Below are 22,137 nucleotides of genomic sequence, written 5' to 3'. Positions count from 1 at the left end.
TAGTTTTAGTTAGAACTCAGACACACCTAAGTAGCACAGCACACGCAGGGTGAGTCCACGCAGCCCTTACAAATGACTCACACTCCACTCTACTCAGCAACAAGCCAGTGGACAGGACTCAAAGCCAAGGGCACCTGGGTGCTAGCAGCCCTAGACCATTAGTTCCATATCGTTCTAGAGCCACTGCGCCACGGGGCAGCACGTGGCCTCACCTGTTTCATTTTTTCCAGTTCCTCTTTGAGAAGGAGATTCTCCTGCTCCATGATATGGGTCTGCAGTTTAACTTCAGAAAGCTCGGCTTCCAGAGAAGACACCAAAGTGGAGGACTGAAAGGGCAAGAAAAGCCAATAGTACATTGTCACTTAGGCTGGGGGCGATTTCCTACGCGCGTAACAGACGACACGACAGAAATAACAGCGCAAAAATCAACAACACATTTTATGACCAGTTCTCATATGCAGTGGAGCCAATCAAAGCTATTTTAAAAAAGACTTTCCACTTAAAAGGCACGAGTATGATTTCTCAGTTTTTATACGGTTTTCCACTATACTGTTACCACCCTTCTCTTGGGGTAGCTATTTTGAGATTAAGCAAATCCTGTTTCTCCTCAAAATTCTGCTTACTTATTTTAGTATCTATCAATGGAGTTTTAAAAATAATTTTTAAAAATGTTCATTTGAAAGATAGAGGTCTTCCACCCGCTGGTTCACTCTCCCAAATGTCTGCAACAGCCAGGGCTGGACCAGCTGAAGCCAGGGGCCCAAAACTCAATCCGGGTCTTCTGCATACGTGGCAGGGGCCCAAGTACTTGACTCATGACCTTCTGCCTCCCAAGATGCACGTTAGCAGGAAGCTGGAATCCAGCACGGAGTCAGGACTTACATCCAGGCATTAGGCTACAGGACTGTGCGCATCTCAACCGCTCTGTCCAACAAGTACCCCTGTGCTTTGTTTTACTTAATACCGTGTCCTAGAAACTGGTTCATATAAATCAAAACCTCTCCTTTTTCTTCTTGTTAATATCTGCACAGTAACTCCTCCATGGTGTACATGTACCTGCCACATTTACTCCACTGCTCCTCGTATGGGCACATTTAGCAATTACAAACAACACTGCTATCAGCAGCCCTGTGCATAGGGATTTTTGTATTGTTAGAGGTGTACCTTTAAGGGTATTCCTAGAAGTCAGACTGCTGGGCCTTTGTAGGGAGTTATGTAATTATGTTAGGCACTGCCAAATATACCTTGGCAGAGACAGCATCAGCGGACATCCCCGCCAGCCAGGTACCAAAGTGTCTGTTTTCCCGCAGCTTTGCCATAAAATAGACTATCCTATTTTTAAATTGTTGCTGGTTTCATAGGCGAGAAATTATTAGCACGCTTTTAATTTGCATCTGATTATGAGTGATTTTTCAACATTCTTTCGCAGGCCTGAAGGCCATTTTGACCTTTTTTAATGAACTGCTTGTTCATGTGTGTCTCCCCTTTATGCCTGCAGATTTTCTCCTGTGACTCCATTTTGCAGACTTCTGTACCAGCCCTTCCCTAGTTCCATGTGTTGTAAATAGTTGCTCCCAGTCTGTTGTCCTGTGACACTTTTTATGGTGTTTATTGCCAGATTTTTTTATAGTCTATTTCCTTTATTGCCTCTGGCTTTTGGGTCATAATTATAGTCGTTTGTTCACCAGGGTGAAAGACAAATACAGCCATGTTTTTTTCTAGTACTTGTCTAGTTTCACTTTTTATATTTATACTCCTAATCCAACTGGAGTTTATCCTTGCACATGGCATGAAATATGAACCTAACTTTATCTAATTTCCAAATGTCTGCCCAGTTGCCCAGGCGCCAGCGACTTGAGGAGCCACCTTTGTTACATACTAAGTTTCCATTTGTACTTGGGTTGAATTCTACACTTCCTATTTCCCTTACCAATTTGTCTATTCATTTGCCACTCCCATGCTGTCTTGATTACTAAGGCTTTGTGAACACATAGTTTAATACAAATATTTCTATTTCTTGAGATTTCCTCCAAAAAAATCTGTACGGGAGCTGACGCCATACCTGCACTTTACAGCGTTCCAGTTCTTCTTTGAGATTCGAGTTTTCTTGCTCCCAGTCCTTGAATGTACCGTCTGCTGGCTCCTTTTCCTTTTGGCATAGGATTTCTGCCAGACGTTGATTAAGTTCTTGCATTTCGTCCTGATTTTGAGAGTTCTTTTGGCTAAGTTCTGTATTTTCCAAATCCAACTGTTGGTTTTTGGTTTTTAACTCTGAAATCTAATTAAAATCAAGATAAGTTTTAAAAACTTTTTACTCTGCTTCTGCTGAAAAACAGATTTAGAGAGTAATTGTTCTCTCTCTTCATAAACTTTTAAAATTAGAGAAATAAATAAAGGAAATAAAATATGCTCATTATTACCATTTAATCAGTTGAAATGTGAATGAACAAGTGAGATACAGGTTAATCTCCCTCCACAGGGACCCATTCTGCACAGCTAGGAGCAAATCCCTCTATGTCATTCCCCATGCAGACACAAAAGCTAGAGACAAAGATTCTTTACTTCTTTTTAAAGGAAAAAAAAAAGGATCATTTCATGTTTTGACAGCCTGCTTTTTCACTTACACGATCTCAAACTTATCTTCCAAGTCAGTGCATACAGAAACTGCCACACGCTGTATTTTTTAGTGACTACGAGGTAGTCTCCATAATGAGACTTCCCACAATGCATCACTCCATTACAACACTGACAGAGCTACAGTTTTATCACTTCCTTTAATTGCAAGGAAACAAAACGATCTTTTAGAAAATCTGTTTAAACATGGTAGCATTTTTTATTTAGGATTACTATTTATTAGAAGTAGGGTTGCTGAGTTAGAAGATAAATACATGTATGCATATGGAAACTTTGCAAAGTTCATGGAAAATGGGAGCAAAGGATAATTTTTTTTTGGTGTAAAAATTTAAAAAAGATTTATGTATTTATTGGAAAGGCAGAGTTAGAGAGAGAGAGAGAGAGAGAGAGAGAGATCTTCCATTCTCTGGTTCACTCCCCAAATGGCCACAACACCCAGGGCGTGCTAGCAGGGAGCTGGCTTGGAAGCGGAGCAGCTGGGGCCAGTGCTGCAGCACAGCCTATGATGCTGGCATCCTATATATATGGGTGCTGGTTTATGTCCCGGCTACTCCACTTTTTATCCAGGTCCCTGCTACGGATACTGGGAAACCAGCAGCAGATGGCCCAACTGCTTAGGCCCCTGCCACAGGGATGAAGCACCTGGCTCGTGGCTTTGATCTTGATCAGCCCTGGCCATTGTGGCCACTTGGGGAGTAGACTAGCGGATAGAAGAGACTTCTCTTCTTCTTTCTCTGTCTCTCCTTCTCTCTAACTCTTTCAAATAAATTGATCTTTGTGAAAAAAAAAAAAAAAAAAAAGCTGGGATTGGAACAAGTGTCCATATGGGATGCCTGTATTACAGGCAGCAGCTCAAGCTGCCAAGTCACAATGCCAGCCCCACAAAAATTTTTTTGCAAGACTCGAAGAGTTTTTTCATAATAAGCATTTTCCATGAACTTAATTTTAAAAAAAAAATGTATATATTTGATAGCCTGAAAGAGAGTGAGGGAGGGGAGAAAGGAGAGCGGAGAGAAAGTGCTCCTATCTGATGATTCACTCTCCAAATGCCAGCAGTGGCTGGGGTTGGGCTGAGGCCAAGGCAGGGAGGCAGGAACTCAGCACCTGTCTTCCTCATGGATGCCAAGAACCCATTACTGCTGCTCTCTGGGGCTTCATTAGTAGGAAGCTGGAGTCAGGAGCCAGAGCCGGCAGTCCGACCCAGGTACTCCAATGTGGGACACAGGCACCTTATCCAATTAGCCTCAACACCCGTCCCAGCCACAGATTCTCTGAAGGCCTCTCATATGCATGGATTTCAAAACCTTGTGACCAAAATAAACCTCTCTTTTAATTCCATTTTCTATGAAAATTGTGTTATTTTACTTGGATGATCATTAACAAGAAGATTTCTTGCATGTGGAATAATGGGAGATTGAATTTTGTAACTACAGTACTTCAAGTGGATTTAGGTATCTATTACTGTCATATATAGCTTTCAAAAAAAGCGGCATTATGGATTTTTAATGATTTGCATAAACAAATCATGCTGCTGGTTGGGAGAGCAATATCTTTCTTGCCTTCTTAATTTTGATTTTCAAATAATACATTTCAAATAATACAGAAAAGTACACGGAGCTCAGTGAGCACATGGAGATTTAACAATTTTTATCATTTTGCCCTATTTTCTTCCCCTGTAAATATTATTATACTCATACACACATACTATTGTTCTTGAAAGCAGGGATATTAACATCATATAACATAAGATTCATGGCAAATTATCATGAAGTGGGAGAAGGAAGGGTATATTATTATGTAAGCAGTACAGTTCATTGAAGACAATATTTATAAATATACCAAATAATATAGCATCCACACATTTTTATATGATATATTAAATTCCACGTGAGAGAAAACATGCAAAGTTTTTTTTTCTGTGTCTGGCTTATTTCACGCAGTATAATGATCACTAGTTCCAACCATTTTGCTGCAAATGTCAGGATTCTGTCCCTATTTATGGCTGAGTAATATTCCCTTACGTATATATACTATGTTTTCTTCATCCAATCTTCACTGATGGACAGCTGGGTTGATTCCCTACCTTTGCTGTTGTCAATCAGACCATAATCAACATTTCACGCACCTTTTGAAGTACCCTCATATGTTACTCTCTTAACAGATCTCCCAACAATGTCTTTCCCACCGTGTCATCGCTTACAATTTTACCCACAATACATGAGGACACTGATGTCCTCACTCACTTTTTAATACTAGATGGTAGCAGTCTTTGATTTTTGCTCTATCAGTTGGTGGAAACTCATTTAATTTACATCCCCCTAATAACTAATGAGACTACTCTCCTGTTTACATGTTATTTTCTTTTTCTGCTGTGACTTAACCATTCATATTGACTGCCTGTTTTTCATGAAAGCGCAAAATATATTCTGGATCTATTTTAAGTATTGGAAATACACTTTTCTTAGCAAGTCCTTAGGTTTTGATTGTTTCAGATGAATCTTAAATGGCCTTCCCTTTCTCAGCTACAAAGATTATACAGACTGACTACTGACTGCCGCAGCAATATGAGTAACTCATAATTCTGAGAGAAGGTGTGCTAAGTAACTGGCATTTTGTAGCCATGAAAGTCTGTCCTGAGCTTTTGACTTGCAGTTATGGTGGCAAAATGAAGGCACATTAATTGAAAATACACAAAGGGTAGAGGTGGTATTTTGTGAGTGTGGTTTTAGGGGTGTTACCTCCTATCTCCATTGATTATAAAGCTTGTGTTACGCACCTAGCACCTAGAAATAATATACATGTCATCTCACAAAACACAGGAACCTACTTTAGAGTTGGAATTAAGTGAGTGTCCATTTGCAAACTAAGAATGTACGTATATGTTCTGCCAGTAGCACATGCTGTAAATTTTTACATTTCAAACAAAATAAATTTCAGAATGAAGAAATACTGGGAAATATTAAGCATTTCCTTACTTGTTTCTTTAAATTTTCAACCATCTTCTGAACTGCAGCTTTTTCTTGTTTCACAGTTTCTAGTTTTTGCCTAAAGAAACAATAAAAATGTAATTTAAGAGTTAAGCTCTAAAAGTTGAAACAAAATAATTTTTAGTCCTTGTAAAAATGTCCTAAGAAAATTTAAATAGACCATGCCTTACCACATTTCTTCCTGAGATGCGTTTAATTTCCCTAACTTCAGGTTAGAAATGTTATCTTCTTCACTTAAAGTAGTAATTTCGTTTCTCAACATAGAATTTTCCTCTTGAAGGTTTTCAGATTCATATCTGAAGCAGAGAGATTAAAAAAAATGTTTTAACAAGGCAGTCATCTGTCATCTTTGGAAAATATTTTCTAGTAACTTCCAGTAAGACCAGGATTCCATGCCAGTTAGAAAGGGAAGCTGAAGTTCGTAGTCTCTTAGTACTTGGAAATCAAGTTATGCCACACTGTGGGACGTAAGAGCGAGACTGAACGTCCACTCTGGCTGCTGCTTTTCTCACTGGTAGCCGCTGAGCAAAGGACTTGGTGGTGAGCAAAGACCTTCACTGGCTCAGTCTCAAGTCCTCTCTGCTCGGAAGGGACATCACTCGGCGTACCTTCTGCCGTGGTCACTTTGAGGTACCCACAGCCACACTCGGGTTTACTCTGTGGCTTTCCTCATCTCTCTCCATTCTGAGCATCAGAGCTAAAAATGGGCTGAGGGGTGAGGAGGAAAAACTCCATTCAGAATAAATGACTGTTTCCTGTCATTAAGATACTTCAGACATGATGTAATATTTTCTAAGGCTTTTTTTTTCTTTTGGAAAAACCCAATTTGTGGGAAGGCTCATGCCACCCTATTTTATAAAGTTCAGATGAGCAGTGCTTCAAATGAGTTCCATGTCTGCCTTGCCTTTTCAAGCAGATTTATTGCAAACTGGTAGCTCCTGGATCAAATTATATGTTCTCAGAGCAATGTTCAGTGCGTACTCAGACTGACGGAAGTGCAAAGCTGCAAGCCACAAGACATTTTTCCTGTATTAGTAAAAGGACAGAATTCTTGTCGACCAAGTGGGTTAATGCACACAGAGGCGTCCGCGCTCATACGTCGTGTTTTCACGTTTAGCAAAGACAGACAAAGGTGCCTATCCATTTCGAGGCTAGAACAGGGTTAAAGACACACACACACGGGGGTTAAGCAGCGAACTCTTGCCGGGGGCTGTGGGGACTTGCAGTTACTCGGCACACAGAGCAAGGGAAGGCCTCCTAGGCGAGGCCGCTCTACTCGTTAGTAGGACACGGAAGCGGGAGGACATCTACCGCGCTGCTGTCTTCCGGAAGCCTAGCGGGTTAGTTTCTCTAGGGCCAGCGCGCAGGCCGGGCGGCCGCCGGGAGGCGCCCAGCTGCGTACGTTACCTCAGGAGTTCAACTTTGTGCTGCATCTCAGTGCACGCCGCGTGCAGCTCGTGCATCACGGCCTTCAGCTCCTCCTGCTCCTCCTGCTGCTCGCCCGGACAAGGCCCGTCTTTTTGCTTGACCAGAGTGGCCACTCGCTCCCTCAACCTTTTCGTCAGCTCTTGCAGCTTCCTCTTCTCCAGGGCCAACTCCGCTATGGTGGCCTGGCGCCGCAAGCGCTCGTCTTGCAGGCTCAGGCGAGCGGTGCTCTCCTCTGGCGGAGCCGGACCCTGCGCTCTCGGCTGTTCTGGACGCGCCTGAGCGTTGGCTCTGGGGCCCCGGCCAAGGTCATGTGTTCTGACTCTTCCCAAGAGCTGTGCGGTCTCCGGCTCTGGGCACTGCCTGGCTGGTTCACAGTCTCCCGTACCCTGGCGGACGCCTGTGACCTTGGGCACGCGCTCTGCCAGGGCCTCTTCCTCAGGTGCGGCTCCCAGGTGGTCCCCACAGGTGTCCCAGCGGGAGAAGCAGTCGCACGGGCCTATGGCTCTTTCCTGCAGCGTCTCCATCTGCCCCTGCAGCCTGGCGACCAGCACGTTTTCTGCTCTCACCTCGTCGTAGCTCCTCTCCGGGCTCAGGTCGGCCCCCTCGCCCGCCCCGCCGAGCTCCTCCTGCAGCCGGAGCAGCTCGGCGCTGAGCGCCTGGTTGTTCTCCAGCGCCTCCTCGTAGCGCGTCTCCACGGCGCGCAGCTCTTCCCGCAGGCAGTCGTTCTCGCGGCTGGCGTCTTCGTACAGCGCCTTGTACCTGGGCGGAGCCTCGGGCAGCCCCTCGAGCATCCTCAGCTTCTTCCTCAGCACCGAGACATGGCATAGGAGGTGCTGCTTCTTCTCGGAGGCGCGATCGCAATCGGCGCGCAGCACCGCCAGCTGCTCCCGGAGCTCACCGATGCGCGCCTTCAGCTCCCAGGATTCCGTCCTGGTCCCTTCACTGTTTTCCAGCTCCGAAAAACTCTCCAGGGACGTCTCCGACTCCCCGACTTGGATCTCCTGCCTCTGGACAGAGCTCGTCCCGGCGCTTTCCTGGTCCCGGGCCCTGTCACCTGGCGAGTCACTGGGGAGGCGCCGTGTGATTACACGGCCTCCTCGCTGCAACTGGTTTTGGGGTGCCAGCGACTCCGCTTGGTCCACACAGTCTCCAAAAAACTCAGTGGCTGCCTCATCTAAGCAAGAAGACGCTACTGACCCCGGCTCTAAGGTTTTCAGCCTCTGCTGTAACCTGGAAATTTCTGTGGCCATCTTCACGTTTTCCTTCACGGCTCGCTCGTGGGCTCTCTGCAGGCTCAGGAGGACATCTCCGTTTTCTTCCAGCAGCTGCTGGCCCTGCTGGAGCAGGGACGTGGTTCCGCTTCCTTCCTCCGCCAGGCAGCCACCCGGCGGCCCGGAGAGAGAAGGTGCCGCCTGCTGCAGGTCCCCGATCTGCTTCTGGAGCTTGGAGATTTCCGCGCTCATCTCAGCCTTGTCGCGATCCGCCTGCTCGCAGGTCGCTCTGTGCACGCTCTCCAGAGCCAGCAGCTTGGACATCAAGTCCTGCCTCTCACCTGCAGGCCCCCTTTCCAGCTTTTCCGGGCGCTGGCTGCCCAGCGGCTCGGCGGCCCCTGCCCGGCGCAGCACCTGCTCGCCGCCCCTCGCTTCTCTGCAGGGATCCCTCTCCAGCTCCAGGATCCGGTGGCGCTGGCGCTCGGACACCTTTCTGAGCTCGTCCAGGTCCCGGAGGAGCCGCTCTCTCTCGACAGCCACGCTATCCAGATGCTCCTTGTAGGTTTTCTCTAGCATCTCCCTCTCCTGAGTCAGGGCCAGAGAAGCTGCTCTCTCCCGCTGCACAGCCTCCTGCAGCCGCTCGCGGGCTTCTGCGCACTCCTGCGAGAGCTCGTCCTTCTCAAACTGCCACTGGGACCTCTCCTCCCGCTGCTGAGCCAGGAGGTCTTGCAGCTCCTGGCGGTAGCGGCCCTCCAGGCTCTGCAAGGCATCTTCACAGCTCTGCGTGACTTCCTGGCGCTCGGCCTGAAACCGGGCTTCTAGCTCAGACGTTCTTCTAGTACACTCTGTTTCCAATTTTTCCCTAAATGTGGTCAACATACAGCATTACTGGTGCTGCCACCAATGCCAGAGGCAAACAAAAAACATTTTTTCCTGTGCATACTGGGGGTTGCCAAGCAAGGAATGCTTCCAAAAACGGTCTGCACTTACTCCTCTGTGACTCGCATGTCCTGGGATGCCATCTTACTTCTCAGCGCGGAGACTGGCAACCACGGTTCCATGTCAAACTTACCTCTCTCTGGAGTGAGGGGGAAATTGATGCAACCAAAGTACTGGGCGTACTCCTGGGTGCATTCGTTTACGGATTTTAAACCAAAGACCAAAATGGTATTTCACATTGAAGAGTCACATGCCTAGGAACCTAAACTCTAACTTGGGCAATGGAGACCACGCCCTCATTTTATTGAAGCAGGCACGGAGGGATGGTTGTTCCGCACACTATACGGGTGTGCATGTAACAGCTTCACTCTGCTCCTGCATCTTATTTAATAAAGGGACAGTAAGTTTGTCAGGGTGTGAGGCTCCAAAGCCCCCCGGTGAGCCAGGGATCTCACGGGAGGGACGTGAACTTGAAGTACTGCGCCCTCACTCGGGGAGGAACTCCCACTGACCACAATGTGCAGCTCTGGGGAACCTCACAAAGCGACCGGACAGAACTAGGAAGGAAGCACATTTCAGGTCATTGTAGCCTCAGCGGGAGCCCGAGGAGGCACCAAGAGCCTGCACACAAGCAAATTCTCAGCTTTCTGAAAACAAAAACCAGTTCCAGTGACGCCAAGGGAGGCTTCCGCCACAATGGTGGAAAGCTTGTCAATGCCTCTACTCAATCCCAGGGCTGCTAGGCCTTCTGCTGTCTTCCAAGTCCCCTCTGCTGACCGGAACCTCAGGACGCCCCGCTTCCCCTCCCTTCCTTACCTTCCCTCCTGAAGTTCCCGCTGGTGCCGTTCCAAGAGCTCTTTCCTTAGCTCTGCTTTCTCCAGAGCATGCTTCTCCCCCAGGCTTCTCAGCTGCTCCCGGTGAAGCTGCTCCAGGCCCTGGGTCAAGCCTCTCACCTTCTCTTCAGTCCAGAGCCCCTCCCTCTCCCGGCGAAAGCTCTCCTCGGCCTGCTCCAGCCTCGCCCTGAGCTCCTGCTCCTGCTCCAGCCGCAGGTGCGCCCGCTGCTCCTCCAGCTGCGCTCGCAGTTGGCCCTTCTCCTCCTCGTGCCTGCGGGTGGCCTCCTGCTGCGCCTCCGTCAGCACCTCGGCCCGCCCCTGAAGTTCGGCCACTTGCTGTTCAAGGTCACTTATTTGTTTCGCCAAGGCGTGCGCCTCGTGCTCGTGCTCCCGTCTCAGGGCCTCTTGCTCCTTGGCACGGGCGGCCTTGCTTTCCTGCAGCTGCTGTTCATAGCGCAGCACCTGCAGCCAGAGAGCAAAGTCACCACCAGGATGGTCACCGCGTGGCCCTGGGGAGGCTCTGACACTGTGCGCCTGCAAGGGCACTTTTCCCCGTGACGTGCCTCGGCTTCCCCATTTTGTTTCCAGGCAATGTAATTCAAAAACACTTTAGGTAGGGCACGGAAGTTAGGTATCATTTGCTTTTCGTTTTTAACTTGGTTGAGTGTTACTAGTTTCTGAACAACCCTATTAAGAACTGAGCCAACTCGTCATCCCAGACAGCCTTTGTCTTCCCATGCATCCTTCCCCACTGCAATTTTAGGGTCTCCAAGTGGTTAATTCAATTCAAATACTTATTCACTACCTCTCAGGTACACCACAGACTACAGTTACCATGGTAATGCATAGTCCCCACCATCAAGGAGAAACCAATCTGGACATGCATAAGACAACAGTAAGTACACTACAGGGCAAAATGTAAAATATAAAAGCTATAGAAAATATATTGGGGCTGGCACTGTGGTGTAGTAGGCTAAGCCTTCGCCTATGGCGCTGGCATCCCATGTGGGCACCAGTTCTTGTCCCAGCTGCTCTACTTCTGATACAGCTCTCTGCTTATGGCCTGGGAAAGCACTGTTAAATGGCCCAAGTGCTTGGGGCCATGAGCCCACATAGGAGACCCAGAAGAAGCTCCTGGCTTCAGATTGGCTCAGTTCTGGCTGTTGTGGCCATTTGGGGAGTGAACCAGTGGAAGGAAGATCACGCTCTCTGTCTCTCTCTGTTTTTGTCTATAACTGTACCTCTGAAATAAATAAATTCTATATTAATAATATATAATTTATTATATATAATAAATTAACATTATATATATATATATATATATATATATATATATATATATATATATATATCAACTTCAATTCCAAGGAGAGAACAGCCACATTTGGCTGGGGGAAATTCAGAAAGTTTCATGCAAGGGGCAGCACTGGATGTCAACTCTGAGGGTAAGGAGACTTTAAGAGGCAGAGGGAAACAGTAATAGCATAAGCACAAGAGGACAGAGTTTGCTGGACAAGGGTACGCTACCTGGTGTGGCTGAAAGACAGGTAACTCTAAGGAATGGTCACAGACTGGAAACGGAAGGTAAAGACACATGGTGCACGGTTTGGAAGCCAGTGTTCAGAACCTGTAGCTAATGCAGAAGGCAATGCTATGTCAAGGGGCCTTTGAACATGTTGGGGCCAGCGCTGTGGCTCACTTGGTTGATCCGCCGCCTGCAGCGCCAGCATCCCATATGGGCGCCGGCTTCTAGTCCCGGCTGCCCCTCTTCCAGACCAGCTCTCTGCTGTGGCCCGGGAGGGCAATGGAGGATGGCCCAAGTGCTTGGGCCCTGCACCCGCATGGGAGACCAGGAAGAACACCTGGCTCCTAGCTTTGGATTGGCGCAACACTAGCCATAGCGGCCACTTGGGGAGTGAACCAACGGAAGGAAGACTTTTCTCTCTGTCTATAACTCTTGAAATTAAAACAAACAAAAAGATATGTTGTTAATGAGTTGGAAATAACAATGGACTTCAAGCTTCAAGTTCCCTGCTTTCCAGGGCTGAAGGCCTTGTGAAGAAACTCTCTCCCAGGAGGGAAAGGCCTTGTCTTTAGCCTGTAGAACTGTCCAGAGGCTGTGGGCCCCGAAATAAAAAATGAGGAAGGCCCTGCACACAAAGGCTTGGCAAAGGCTTGGCACAGTGTCAAGAAATCGGGGCAGTGGGTCGTTAGGAAGGGACTTACTTTATCTTCCAGCTCCAGTCTTAGGCGACACAAGTCCCTGTGATGTTGTTCTTTCATCTGTTCGATGACCAGCTCTGCCTCAATGCTCATATTCAACGGACGGCATTCTTCAGAGCCCAGCCCTGCAAACACATGGGGCCATCGATCCTGCGGCAGCTTCAGGAGAGCCCTCCAGTTTATCTTACTTAAGGAAGACTCCTCAGCCTGAACTGCCACACATGTGATCGACTAGGAACCAGCAAAAGCCAAGAGAATTCTCCTCTCAAGCATCAGGGCGAATAAGAAGACAGGAAGGTGAACAGATTGTTTCATGTCCAGACAGTGAAAACAAGCCTTAGTAGAATCCATCTTTGTGAACAGTAGGTGGGGACAGCTGTGGCAAGTGTTGCTAAGGGTGACCAACTCTTCATGGAAATGCTGCCCCATGAGTAGCTTGGTCAAATCAACCAACTTTCTTAGCCATCTGAGAAATACTGAGTGACAAATTAGCAGAGGGGCAATGTGACAGGGGAATGAATGGCCAGCCAACTGGCTGCTATGCTTTGAGGACCTCACGTCATGGGTCAAGTTATCCAACCCATCACTCAACATTACAGGAAAATAGATATTATCACATGAACTTCCTGGAGCATGGTGGAGTCTCCTCTTAAATTATCAAATAAAATAAGACAAAAAAAGCTGGGAGGGGGCATAGGTTAGGAACATGGATAAATCTAGTCTTGTAGGGAGAGGGATGATTCTCAATTCATCCATTTGGGTTTACCTCTGCATTGCCCATGAACATGAGAAAAATGGTAAAGCCTAGGTTGGGGGCTGAGCTATCACACAGATAAACAGAGTATGCCTACACTCTTGGGATAGGGAGACTCAAAATACCTTTCTATGCGGGGAGTCACAGGCATATGAGAGAAAGGGATTCTTCTTGGATAGCTCGAATTGACATACTTTTTATTTTTTCAGGTTTTGAATGTTTTTACTAGAGATATTCTTTCCCTGGGCTTTGTCGTCACATGCTATGGCATGTCCCCAACTGGGAAGTAACACATAGAGTATTGGCCACCTTCATATGGTGCAGTGCCACACACCCACAAGCAGCAACCTCAACACTTGCTTGTCTATGGAAAAGCCCAGAGAAGCTGCTGGCACCTGTCATAGAGCCCAATGACCTCCATCCTTGCCCACAGTGAGCCAAGAATCAGAGCAGGGGTCCCCAGGCCTCTCTCTCCCCTCCCCAATCCCTATGTACTATACATGAAGTAGGGGAGAGGAGGAATAGACGGCCCGAGAAGAACTGTACTCTGTCCCCAGCAGTACTCAGAAAGGCTGCCGACAACAGAGGAGATGACTATGATTCCTTCTTGAAGTTCATTCTCAGTGCTCCCAACGAAAGGCAGGATATGGGAAGGGCGGGAGAGGGCTGATGGTCAGTGTGGGTGGGCTCGTAACCAACTTGGCTTTCCAACATGGCCACTCCAAATCTTCCCCACACACCAACCCTTCTTTATCTTATTTGTGTTGTCTTGCAAAGGCAATGCAGGCATTTAGGAGAGACAGCCGAAGCAACCCAGCCAGGGACCATGTGGTCTGTGGCTGGCCCGCTCTCCAGAACCATCTTCACACCAGTCAGGCACTCTTGCAGGAAGGCAGGGGTCAGTGACAGCCCAGGATCTGAATTCTAACTCTGAAGACCACAGATTTACAGCCAGGTTTTTGTTTGTCTTAAATAAATAAAGCAAATACCCCTGTGGTTTGAATTTTCCATTCCTTCCCTGATGCATATCAAATTCAGATGGAAATATGCTCATAAAGACTTCAAAGACAAATGAACAACCAGACCACAAAAGAAATAGCTCAAGCACAGTCATGCCAACATTTTTTTTTTGCTCCTTTCAGGTTGCCAAAGATTCGTACTTTGACGTGCAACCATGGTCCTAACGACAAAGGTCAAGGACAGAGGCTGAGAAGACAGTCTCTGAGTGTGTTTACCGTGGTCGGGCTCAGTGCCACTGCCACTGCCATCCAGTTCCTCTGCCAATGAACTCTTCACGGGCGCCCTGAGTGCCCTGCCTTGGGCGCGATACTCTTCCAGCTCAGACTGCAGTTCGTCCACTTGGTCTTGTAAAACCTGGGGTTTACAAACCAGCACCCAAGGCACCAGCAACAAAAGACAAAAAAATAGATAAACTGGACATCTTCAACATCAAGACTTCTGTGCTTCAAAAGACACCATCGAGAAAGATAACCCAGAAAATGGGAGACATGTTCTGCAAATATTACAAGTAGATCTGATAAAGGACCTGTAACTAGAGCATTCAAAGACTATTATAACTTCATATTAAAAAGACAAAGAGCTCAATACATGGGCAAAGGGCTGGTGTTATGGCACAGCGGGTTAAGTCATTGCCTGTGAAGCCAGCATCCCATATGGGTGCCAGTTTGAGTCCCGGCTGCTCTACTTCCAATCCAGCTCTCTGCTAACATGCCTGGAAAAACAGCAGAAGATGGCCCAAGTCCTTGGGCCCCTGTCACCCATGGGTTGAGTTCTAGGATCCTAGCTTGGGCCTGGCCCAGCCCTGGCTATTGTGGACATTTGTGGAGTAAACCAGTAGACGGAAGATCTCTTTCTTTGTCTCTCCCTCTCTAACTCTGCCTTTCAAATAAATAAATCTTAAAAGAAAATAGGCAAAGGATCTGAATAGATTTTTCCAAAGATACACAATAATTACTAAGTCTATAAAAAGATAATTGGCATCATTAGCTGTCAGTGAAATACAGATCAAAACCACAATGAGATACTATTTCACTGGGAAGACGTGAATTAAAGAGGCACAGAGTAACAGCTGTTGATGACTACGTGCAGAACTGACAATGGTGGAACCACCTTGGAAAACTTTGCCAATTCTTCAAAAATTTACACATACCTACAATTCCATGCGTAGGCATATGTCCAAGAGAGATGAAAAACTTCCACACCAATGTTCACAGCAATATGCAACATAGCTCCCACATCCCAAATGTCCATTACTTGATGAAACAAAATGTGAAATATCTGTACAATGGAGCCATTAAGAGGGAACAAGCTACTGATTTGTGACACAAACATGGGTAAGCCATGGAAAACTCTGCTCAGTGAAGGAAGCTGATTGCACAGGACCACAAGTGGTTCCACTCATAGGAAATGAAAAGAACAATTGGGGCCCATGCTGTGGCGCAATGGGTTAACGCCTGGCCTGAAGCACCAGCATCCCATATAGATGCCGATTTGAGACCTGGCTGCTTCACTTCTGATCCAGCTCTCTGCTATGGCCTGGAAAGGCAGCAGAGGACGGCCCAAGTCCTTGGTCCCCTGCACCTATGTGGGAGACCCGGAAGAAGCTCCTAACTCCTGGCTTTGGATTGGCACAGCTCCAGCCGTTGCAGCCAATTGGGGAGTGAACCACCGGATGGAAGACCTCTCTCTTTCCTTCTGCCTCTCCTCTCTGTGTGTAACTCTGACTTTCAAATAAATAAATAAATCTTTAAAAAAAAAAAAAAAAGAAAAAAAACAAGCCAGTCTATGGAAAGTGTAGTAGTATGGGTGGGTGTTTGGAACAGTGGTTAAAACACCACTAAGACAGCCACATTCCATGCTGGAGTGCCAGATTCAAGTCCCAGCTCTTCTTCTGATTCTACTTCCTACTAATGTGCAAATGAAGAGCAGCAGATGACGGCCCAAATACTGGTGTCCCTGCCATTCATGTGGAAGACCTGGATGGAGTTTCCTGGCTCCTGGCTTCAGCTGGGCCTAGTCTAGGCTACGGCAGGCATATGGGGAGTGAACCAGCAGGTGGGAAATAACTCACTCACTCTCTGCCTTTTAAATAAATACAAAAAGTAAATAAATAAAGACAAATTAGATTAATAAGGCTGTAGAGCATGGGAGTGGAGTAGGGGTTTCTTTGAGGGATGATGAAAATGTTCTAAAATTGAGTATGCGTGATGAGTATACAACTCTGTAAATATATTAAGACACTGAGTTGTACACTTTAAATGGGTGAAATATATGGTATAAAAAGCTGTTTTAAGCACTCTGGCCTCAGAATCAGCCCTTAAGGCATTAGGATCTGGCTAAAGAGCCTATGAGAGTTTTTCAGGCATGGAAAGCCAAGACACTGTGGCAAAAAAATGACCTACATGAAAGATCTCTGTGAGTGAGATCCCAGTGGAAATAAGGGGCCATCAAAGAAGGAAGTACCTTTATCTGAAGGGAGGAGAGAACTTCCACTTTGATTACTGCTTGGTCTAAAAAATGTTGGAGTTTGTGGACTCAAGAGGCTTCCATAGCCTTGGCAGCTCATGACAAGAGCCTCAGGTGATCACTGATATCATAAATAAGAGCATCAGGCCAGCGCCGCGGCTCACTAGGCTAATTCTCCGCCTTGCGGCGCTGGCACACCGGGTTCTAGTCCCGGTCGGGGCACCGATCCTGTCCTGGTTGCCCCTCTTCCAGGCCAGCTCTCTGCTGTGGCCAGGGAGTGCAGCGGAGGATGGCCCAAGTCCTTGGGCCCTGCACCCCATGGGAGACCAGGAGAAGCACCTGGCTCCTGCCATTGGATCAGCACGGTGCGCTGGCTGCAGCGTGCCGGCCACGGCGGCCATTGGAGGGTGAACCAACGGCAAAAGGAAGACCTTTCTCTCTGTCTCTCTCTCTCACTGTCCACTCTGCCTGTCAAAAAAAAAAAAATCTTCAAAAAATAAATAAATAAGAGCATCAATTGTTCAATCAACAACAGGAGTCACTGTGCACTTGCTCCCCATGTAGAACCTCTGTCCTTAATGAGTTGTACTATGAGAATTAATGGTAAAACTAGTCTTCAAACAGTACTTTATAGGTTGGGTATCTGTGTGGGTGCAAACTGTTGAAATCTTTACTTAGTATAGAGTTGATCATCTGTACATAAAGAGCATTAAGAATGAATCATAATGAAGAATGGGATGGGAGAGGGAGTAGGTGGTGGGAAGGCGGGTATGGGGGGAAGAACTGCTATAATCCAAAAGTTGTACTTATGAAATTCATATTTACTAAATAAAAGCTTTCTATAAAATAAATTTTTTTAAAAAAAAGCTGTTTCAAAGATTCCTGTTGGGGCTGGTGCTGTGGCTCACTAGGTTAATCCTCCGCCTGCGGCACCAGCATCCCATATGGACGTCCGGTTCTAATCCCAGTGGCTCCTCTTCCAGTCCAGCTCTCTGCTGTGGCCCGGGAGGGCCGTGGAGGATGGCCCAAGTCCTTGGGCCCTGCACCCGTATGGGAGACCAGGAGAAGCACCTGGCTCCTGGCTTCGGATCGGTGCAGCGCCGGCCGTGGCGGCCGTTTAGGGGGGTGAACCAACGGAAGGAAGACCTTTCTCTGTCTCTCTCACTGTCTATAACTCTGTCAAATAAATTAAAAAAAAAAATTATGAGAATGTTTATGTCTATCCTGGTAGGAACTGCAGATGGCTGACTAAAGACATGAGTAGTTTCTACATCTTTTGCATTTTGTAAATAAAGGAATATATTCAGAAGAAGAAAAAAAGAGTCCACAGGGGCCAGTACTGTGGTGCAGCGTGTGAAGCAATTTAAGCTGCCGCCTGCCGACTGTGATGCTGTCATCCCATATGGACGTGGGCTGCTCCACTTCCGAGCCAGCTCCCTGCTAATGTGCCTGGGAAAGCAGCAGGAGGTAGCCCAAGTACATGGGCTCTTGCCACCCATGTGGGACACCTGGATGGAGTCCCAGGCTCTTGGCTTCAGCCTGGCCCAGCCCTGGCCATGGCGGCCATTTGAGGAGTGACTCAGCAGATGGAAGATGTCTTGGTCTCCCCCTCTCTGAATGTAACACTGTCTTTCAAATAAGGAAATAAATAAATCTCAAGGAAAAAAAAGACACAGAAAAACTAAACCCCATCTGACTAGTTCTGCAGTGGTTAGTCGGGAAAGGCTAATTCTGGAACAAGCACATCAACATGAACACATATGCCCCACTAGGAATAAAACCGTGTTTTCCTCTGAGCACCAGCAATTTTCAATCCTAGCTGTAGGAGACTGGCACGCAGTGAGTTCGAGGTGCTGGGTGGTAATAGCAGCAGCCAACGTTTCTGTGCGTGCTTGTTACTTGCCTGGTTGGCTTCTAAGCACACCATGCACATATCCACTCAAGAAATCTTCACCCCAATGCCACGTGGTAGGCATTCGTGTTTCTGCCATCCTCCAGATGTGGACTTGAAGCCCCCCCACCCACCCAGACTGCCCCGTGCATGGTTACACCGCTAGGAAACAGCGAGGCAGGGACTGGAACCCGGCACCCGCCATGCACTCACTCCCCCCCGACCACTTACCCTGCATTGCTGCTCATACTCATTCTTCATCTGGGTCAGCCTCTCTTCTTGCAGGAAGAACTCGGCACTGCTGGGGTCGAGGTCCCCGAACTGGAAGGGGCAAAGGTCAAAGCTGTCATTTTCTCCAGTGCCCTTCTGTGACCGAACACACCCAAGGCCCCAGCTTCTGGCAGCCAACCCGTCTCTCGAGTATGAAAGGAATGTGGTGGCTGGGAGAGACACCACCAGCTGGATGCTGGAGAGAACATTCTAGAGGGATGAGCCCAACCAAGGCAGAGATCACAGTGCCCGGCCGTGGCTCCGCCATCACCAAGGTGTTAAATGACACCCCTGCCGAAGTCATAGCTCCCTTTAACCACCCACATACGTTCCTAACAAAGATGTTCTGGGCGTTGCTTTCTGCTCTTGTGCTATCGGGAAAGCAGATTTCAACGGATTTACCTTTTCGGCCAACACATTTTCCAAATTTCGCTGGAGTTTGTTGGTCAGATGCTCGTACTCCGCCAACTTCTCTGCATTTTCCAGCAGCTCTTTTTCCAGACGGCTGTTTTCCTGAAGAGGTTTGGGGAAATGGGATGTGGCACGGAGTTAGAAATAAGCCAACTGCAGTCCCATCATAGGTGAAGCTCAAATCAGTGCTCTGGCTTAAGACAATGCCTGCCTCTGTGTTGAAATTCAGTTACAGTAGACTAGAGGAGACAAAAGTAGATGTGAAAGACTCGCCATCTATCTCCTAACCCAGAGTCAGAACCAAGAGTTTTTTGTTTTTGTTTTGCTGATCCTATAGAACTGTGCTGCCCCCCATGACCGCTGGGGGGCAGGCTTTGAGCCTGGCAGTAGAGATGCTGTGAGACACTCGCGTCTCCTATCAGAGCAAGAGGGTTCAGGCTCAGCTCTGCTCCTGGCTCCAGCTCCCTGTTAATGCAGACCCTAGGAGGCAGTGGACAATGCCGGAGGTGGTTGGGTCCCTGCCAGCCATGGAGGAGACTTGGATTGAGTTCCTGGCCCTAAGCTATTGAAGTAATTTGAGGTGAGAACTATTTATGTCTCCCTCTCTCTCTGGGTGACTCTCAAAAAAGAAAAAAACAGGGGCTGGCGCTGTGATGCAGTGAGTAAAGCCACCATTTGCAGTGCTGGCACTGCTTTGAGTCCTAGCTACTGTACTTTTTTCCGATCTAGCTTTCTGCTGTGGCCTGGGAGAGGAGTGGAAGATGGCCTGAGTGCTTGGGCCCCTGCACCTGTGTGGGAGACCCAAAGGAGGCTCCTGGCTTTGGATCATTGAAGCTCTGACCATTGCTGCCATCTGGAGAGTGAACCAACAGATGGAAGACCTCTCTCTCTCTGCCTCTGCTTCTCTGTGGCTCTGCCATTCAAATGAATGGATAAATCTTAAATAAATAAATAAATAAATAAATGTCTTTCAAATAAATAAATCTTTAAAAATATATAAAACAAAACAACAATATTGCATGACAGCCACTAGCAGCCACATGTAGATACAGAACACTTGAAATACATCTAGTAGAGCAGTCTTCAAAAAATTTATGGAAAATGATTCTTATCAGAAAATTATGCATGGGTTTCAAAATTTTGGCACCAAAATTATCTTCTATTTCAGTTTCTCCAAAAACTTTTTGAAATGCCCTCATATAAACCGGGATGAGCTGTAGGTATAAATTACCATATTTTGAATAGTACAAAAATACAAAATAGCTCAGTAATATTTTGTGTATACTGATTACATGCCAAATGACAATGTCTTGGAGATATTAGATGAGTTAAAAATAATTTCACCTGTTTCTTTTTACCTTTTATCAGAGCTATTTACAAGTTTGAAATTCCACATGTAGCTTGCATTGTATTTCCTTGGACAACACTGCAATAGAATACTAAATGATGTGAAAGTATAAAAATATACTGTAAAATGAAAGAAAACTGGTTACAAAATACTTTGTTCAGCGCCAGCAGAAATCAGAAAAGCTACAAAAAATAGAATAAAATCAATTTTAACATACTGATATTCTAGTGTGTTTTATATTTATAAACTAATTCTGGTTAAGGATATAAAAGCTATACGTGTAAGCTGTTCACGATCTGTGCATGTTTAAATTCTTATCATAAAATATCACCTGAAACCCTCATGAAGTCTTTGTCTTCTTCATTTAAAAGGGTCTGAGGGGCTGGCATAAGGCCTCGTGGTTCAGATGCTGGTTAGATTGCAAGCATTGTGTATCAGAGCGGCCAAGTTTGGCTCCTGGCTCTGTTCCCAATGCTACTTTCCTACTAACGTGGACCCTGGGAGGCAGCAGATGATGGCTCGAGTGCCTGGGTCTCTGCCACCCACGTGCAAGACCTGGGCTGACTTCCTGGCTCCAGGTCTGGCCATTGCAGGCATTTGGAGAGTGATCTAGCAGATGGTAGCGTTCTCTCTCCTTCCCTCTCTCTCTTTCTCCCCCTTTCAAAAAGAAATAAAAACTGGACCTGCATATACAATACTTTTGAGAGAGATTTCCACCCACGTTTGTTGAAAAAAATCCATATACAAGCCATTTGATATTTCCCCCTCCAGTGTTAAAGGCTGATTGGCAGAACATTATTTTCAAAGATTATCTTGCCAAAAGAATATAGAGCCAGTACATTCTTTAATATATTCTAGTTCACACCCTCACATAGCAATATGGAGCACAGAAGAATGTATTTGAAGCATTATTTTTCAAATGCCAACTTCTCCTAAAATGCCAATTCTATAACTTTAATTGTTCAAAATACATCTCAGCTCAGATGCTAGGGCACTAAGATGCCATCGCTGTGTATCAGGCGTGGTGCTGGGGCTCGGACAAATCAGAGACCGGTGCTGAGCACAGGGAGAGAGGTGGATGTGGACACAGCTGCCAAGGCTGTGCCAGGAGACGCACCATCCCCTGGCGACAAAGAATCGACTGAGATGCGGATGCAGCTGTCACTGGGCCTGCAGGCTGGGGACAGCTGGGGAGGGGTCAGAGGGTTTGGCCCCTGAGGAAGTAAGAGAGCTGGTGGAGGTGCAGTGGGGGCGTGGGCATGGGGCTGGCAGCTGCCGGCAGGAGCTGGGCGAGAAAGGCACAGGTGGGGGGGGATGAGCCCCCTTTCTGCGGCCTGGACTGCTCACGTGTGGCTGTGCTTCTATAAAGTGCACCAGCCTCACCAGAACGGATCCCTAGGAAGGTCGCTGTGACAGCAGGGAGGGGACACACCGCAGAGGCACTGGAGAGCATCAGCGCGACTCTGCGAGGGACAAACGGACCACAGGTGAGGGACACTGAGAACGCCAGCTCCTGGGATTTCAGCACATGGTGATCACGGGGCTCAGGAAAAAATTCCGGAGAGGAGGCAGTTGGCTGGTGAGGGAGTGATAATTAGCTCTATTTTTGATGTGTGTTGTTCCAGGAAGCTTTCCTAAGAGCAGCCGTGGCAAATGTTTCATTTGTACTCACGGTTTTGCACAATGCACCGGATGAGATGAGCCCCACACCAATGCCCAGGG

General features: G+C 47.1%; 1 protein-coding gene across 1 annotated transcript in view; it reads right to left on the bottom strand.

The window, feature by feature from the left end:
* Positions 1-22,137, bottom strand: part of NIN (ninein) — a 111,923-nt gene that overhangs the window by 26,198 nt on the left and 63,588 nt on the right. The window contains exons 12-21 of the mRNA XM_062205146.1: positions 19,059-19,169; positions 18,618-18,707; positions 14,245-14,383; positions 12,259-12,380; positions 10,016-10,494; positions 7,029-9,122; positions 5,792-5,917; positions 5,610-5,679; positions 2,063-2,278; positions 213-326 (exon numbers count right to left, since the gene is read on the bottom strand). Of these exons, the coding sequence (XP_062061130.1) occupies positions 213-326; positions 2,063-2,278; positions 5,610-5,679; positions 5,792-5,917; positions 7,029-9,122; positions 10,016-10,494; positions 12,259-12,380; positions 14,245-14,383; positions 18,618-18,707; positions 19,059-19,169 (3,561 nt within the window). The remainder of the gene's footprint in view (positions 1-212; positions 327-2,062; positions 2,279-5,609; positions 5,680-5,791; positions 5,918-7,028; positions 9,123-10,015; positions 10,495-12,258; positions 12,381-14,244; positions 14,384-18,617; positions 18,708-19,058; positions 19,170-22,137) is intronic.

Source organism: Lepus europaeus, chromosome 11 (genome assembly GCF_033115175.1).
Source record: "Lepus europaeus isolate LE1 chromosome 11, mLepTim1.pri, whole genome shotgun sequence".
Taxonomy (NCBI): domain Eukaryota; kingdom Metazoa; phylum Chordata; class Mammalia; order Lagomorpha; family Leporidae; genus Lepus; species Lepus europaeus.
This window is presented reverse-complemented; position numbering and strand designations above follow the sequence as displayed.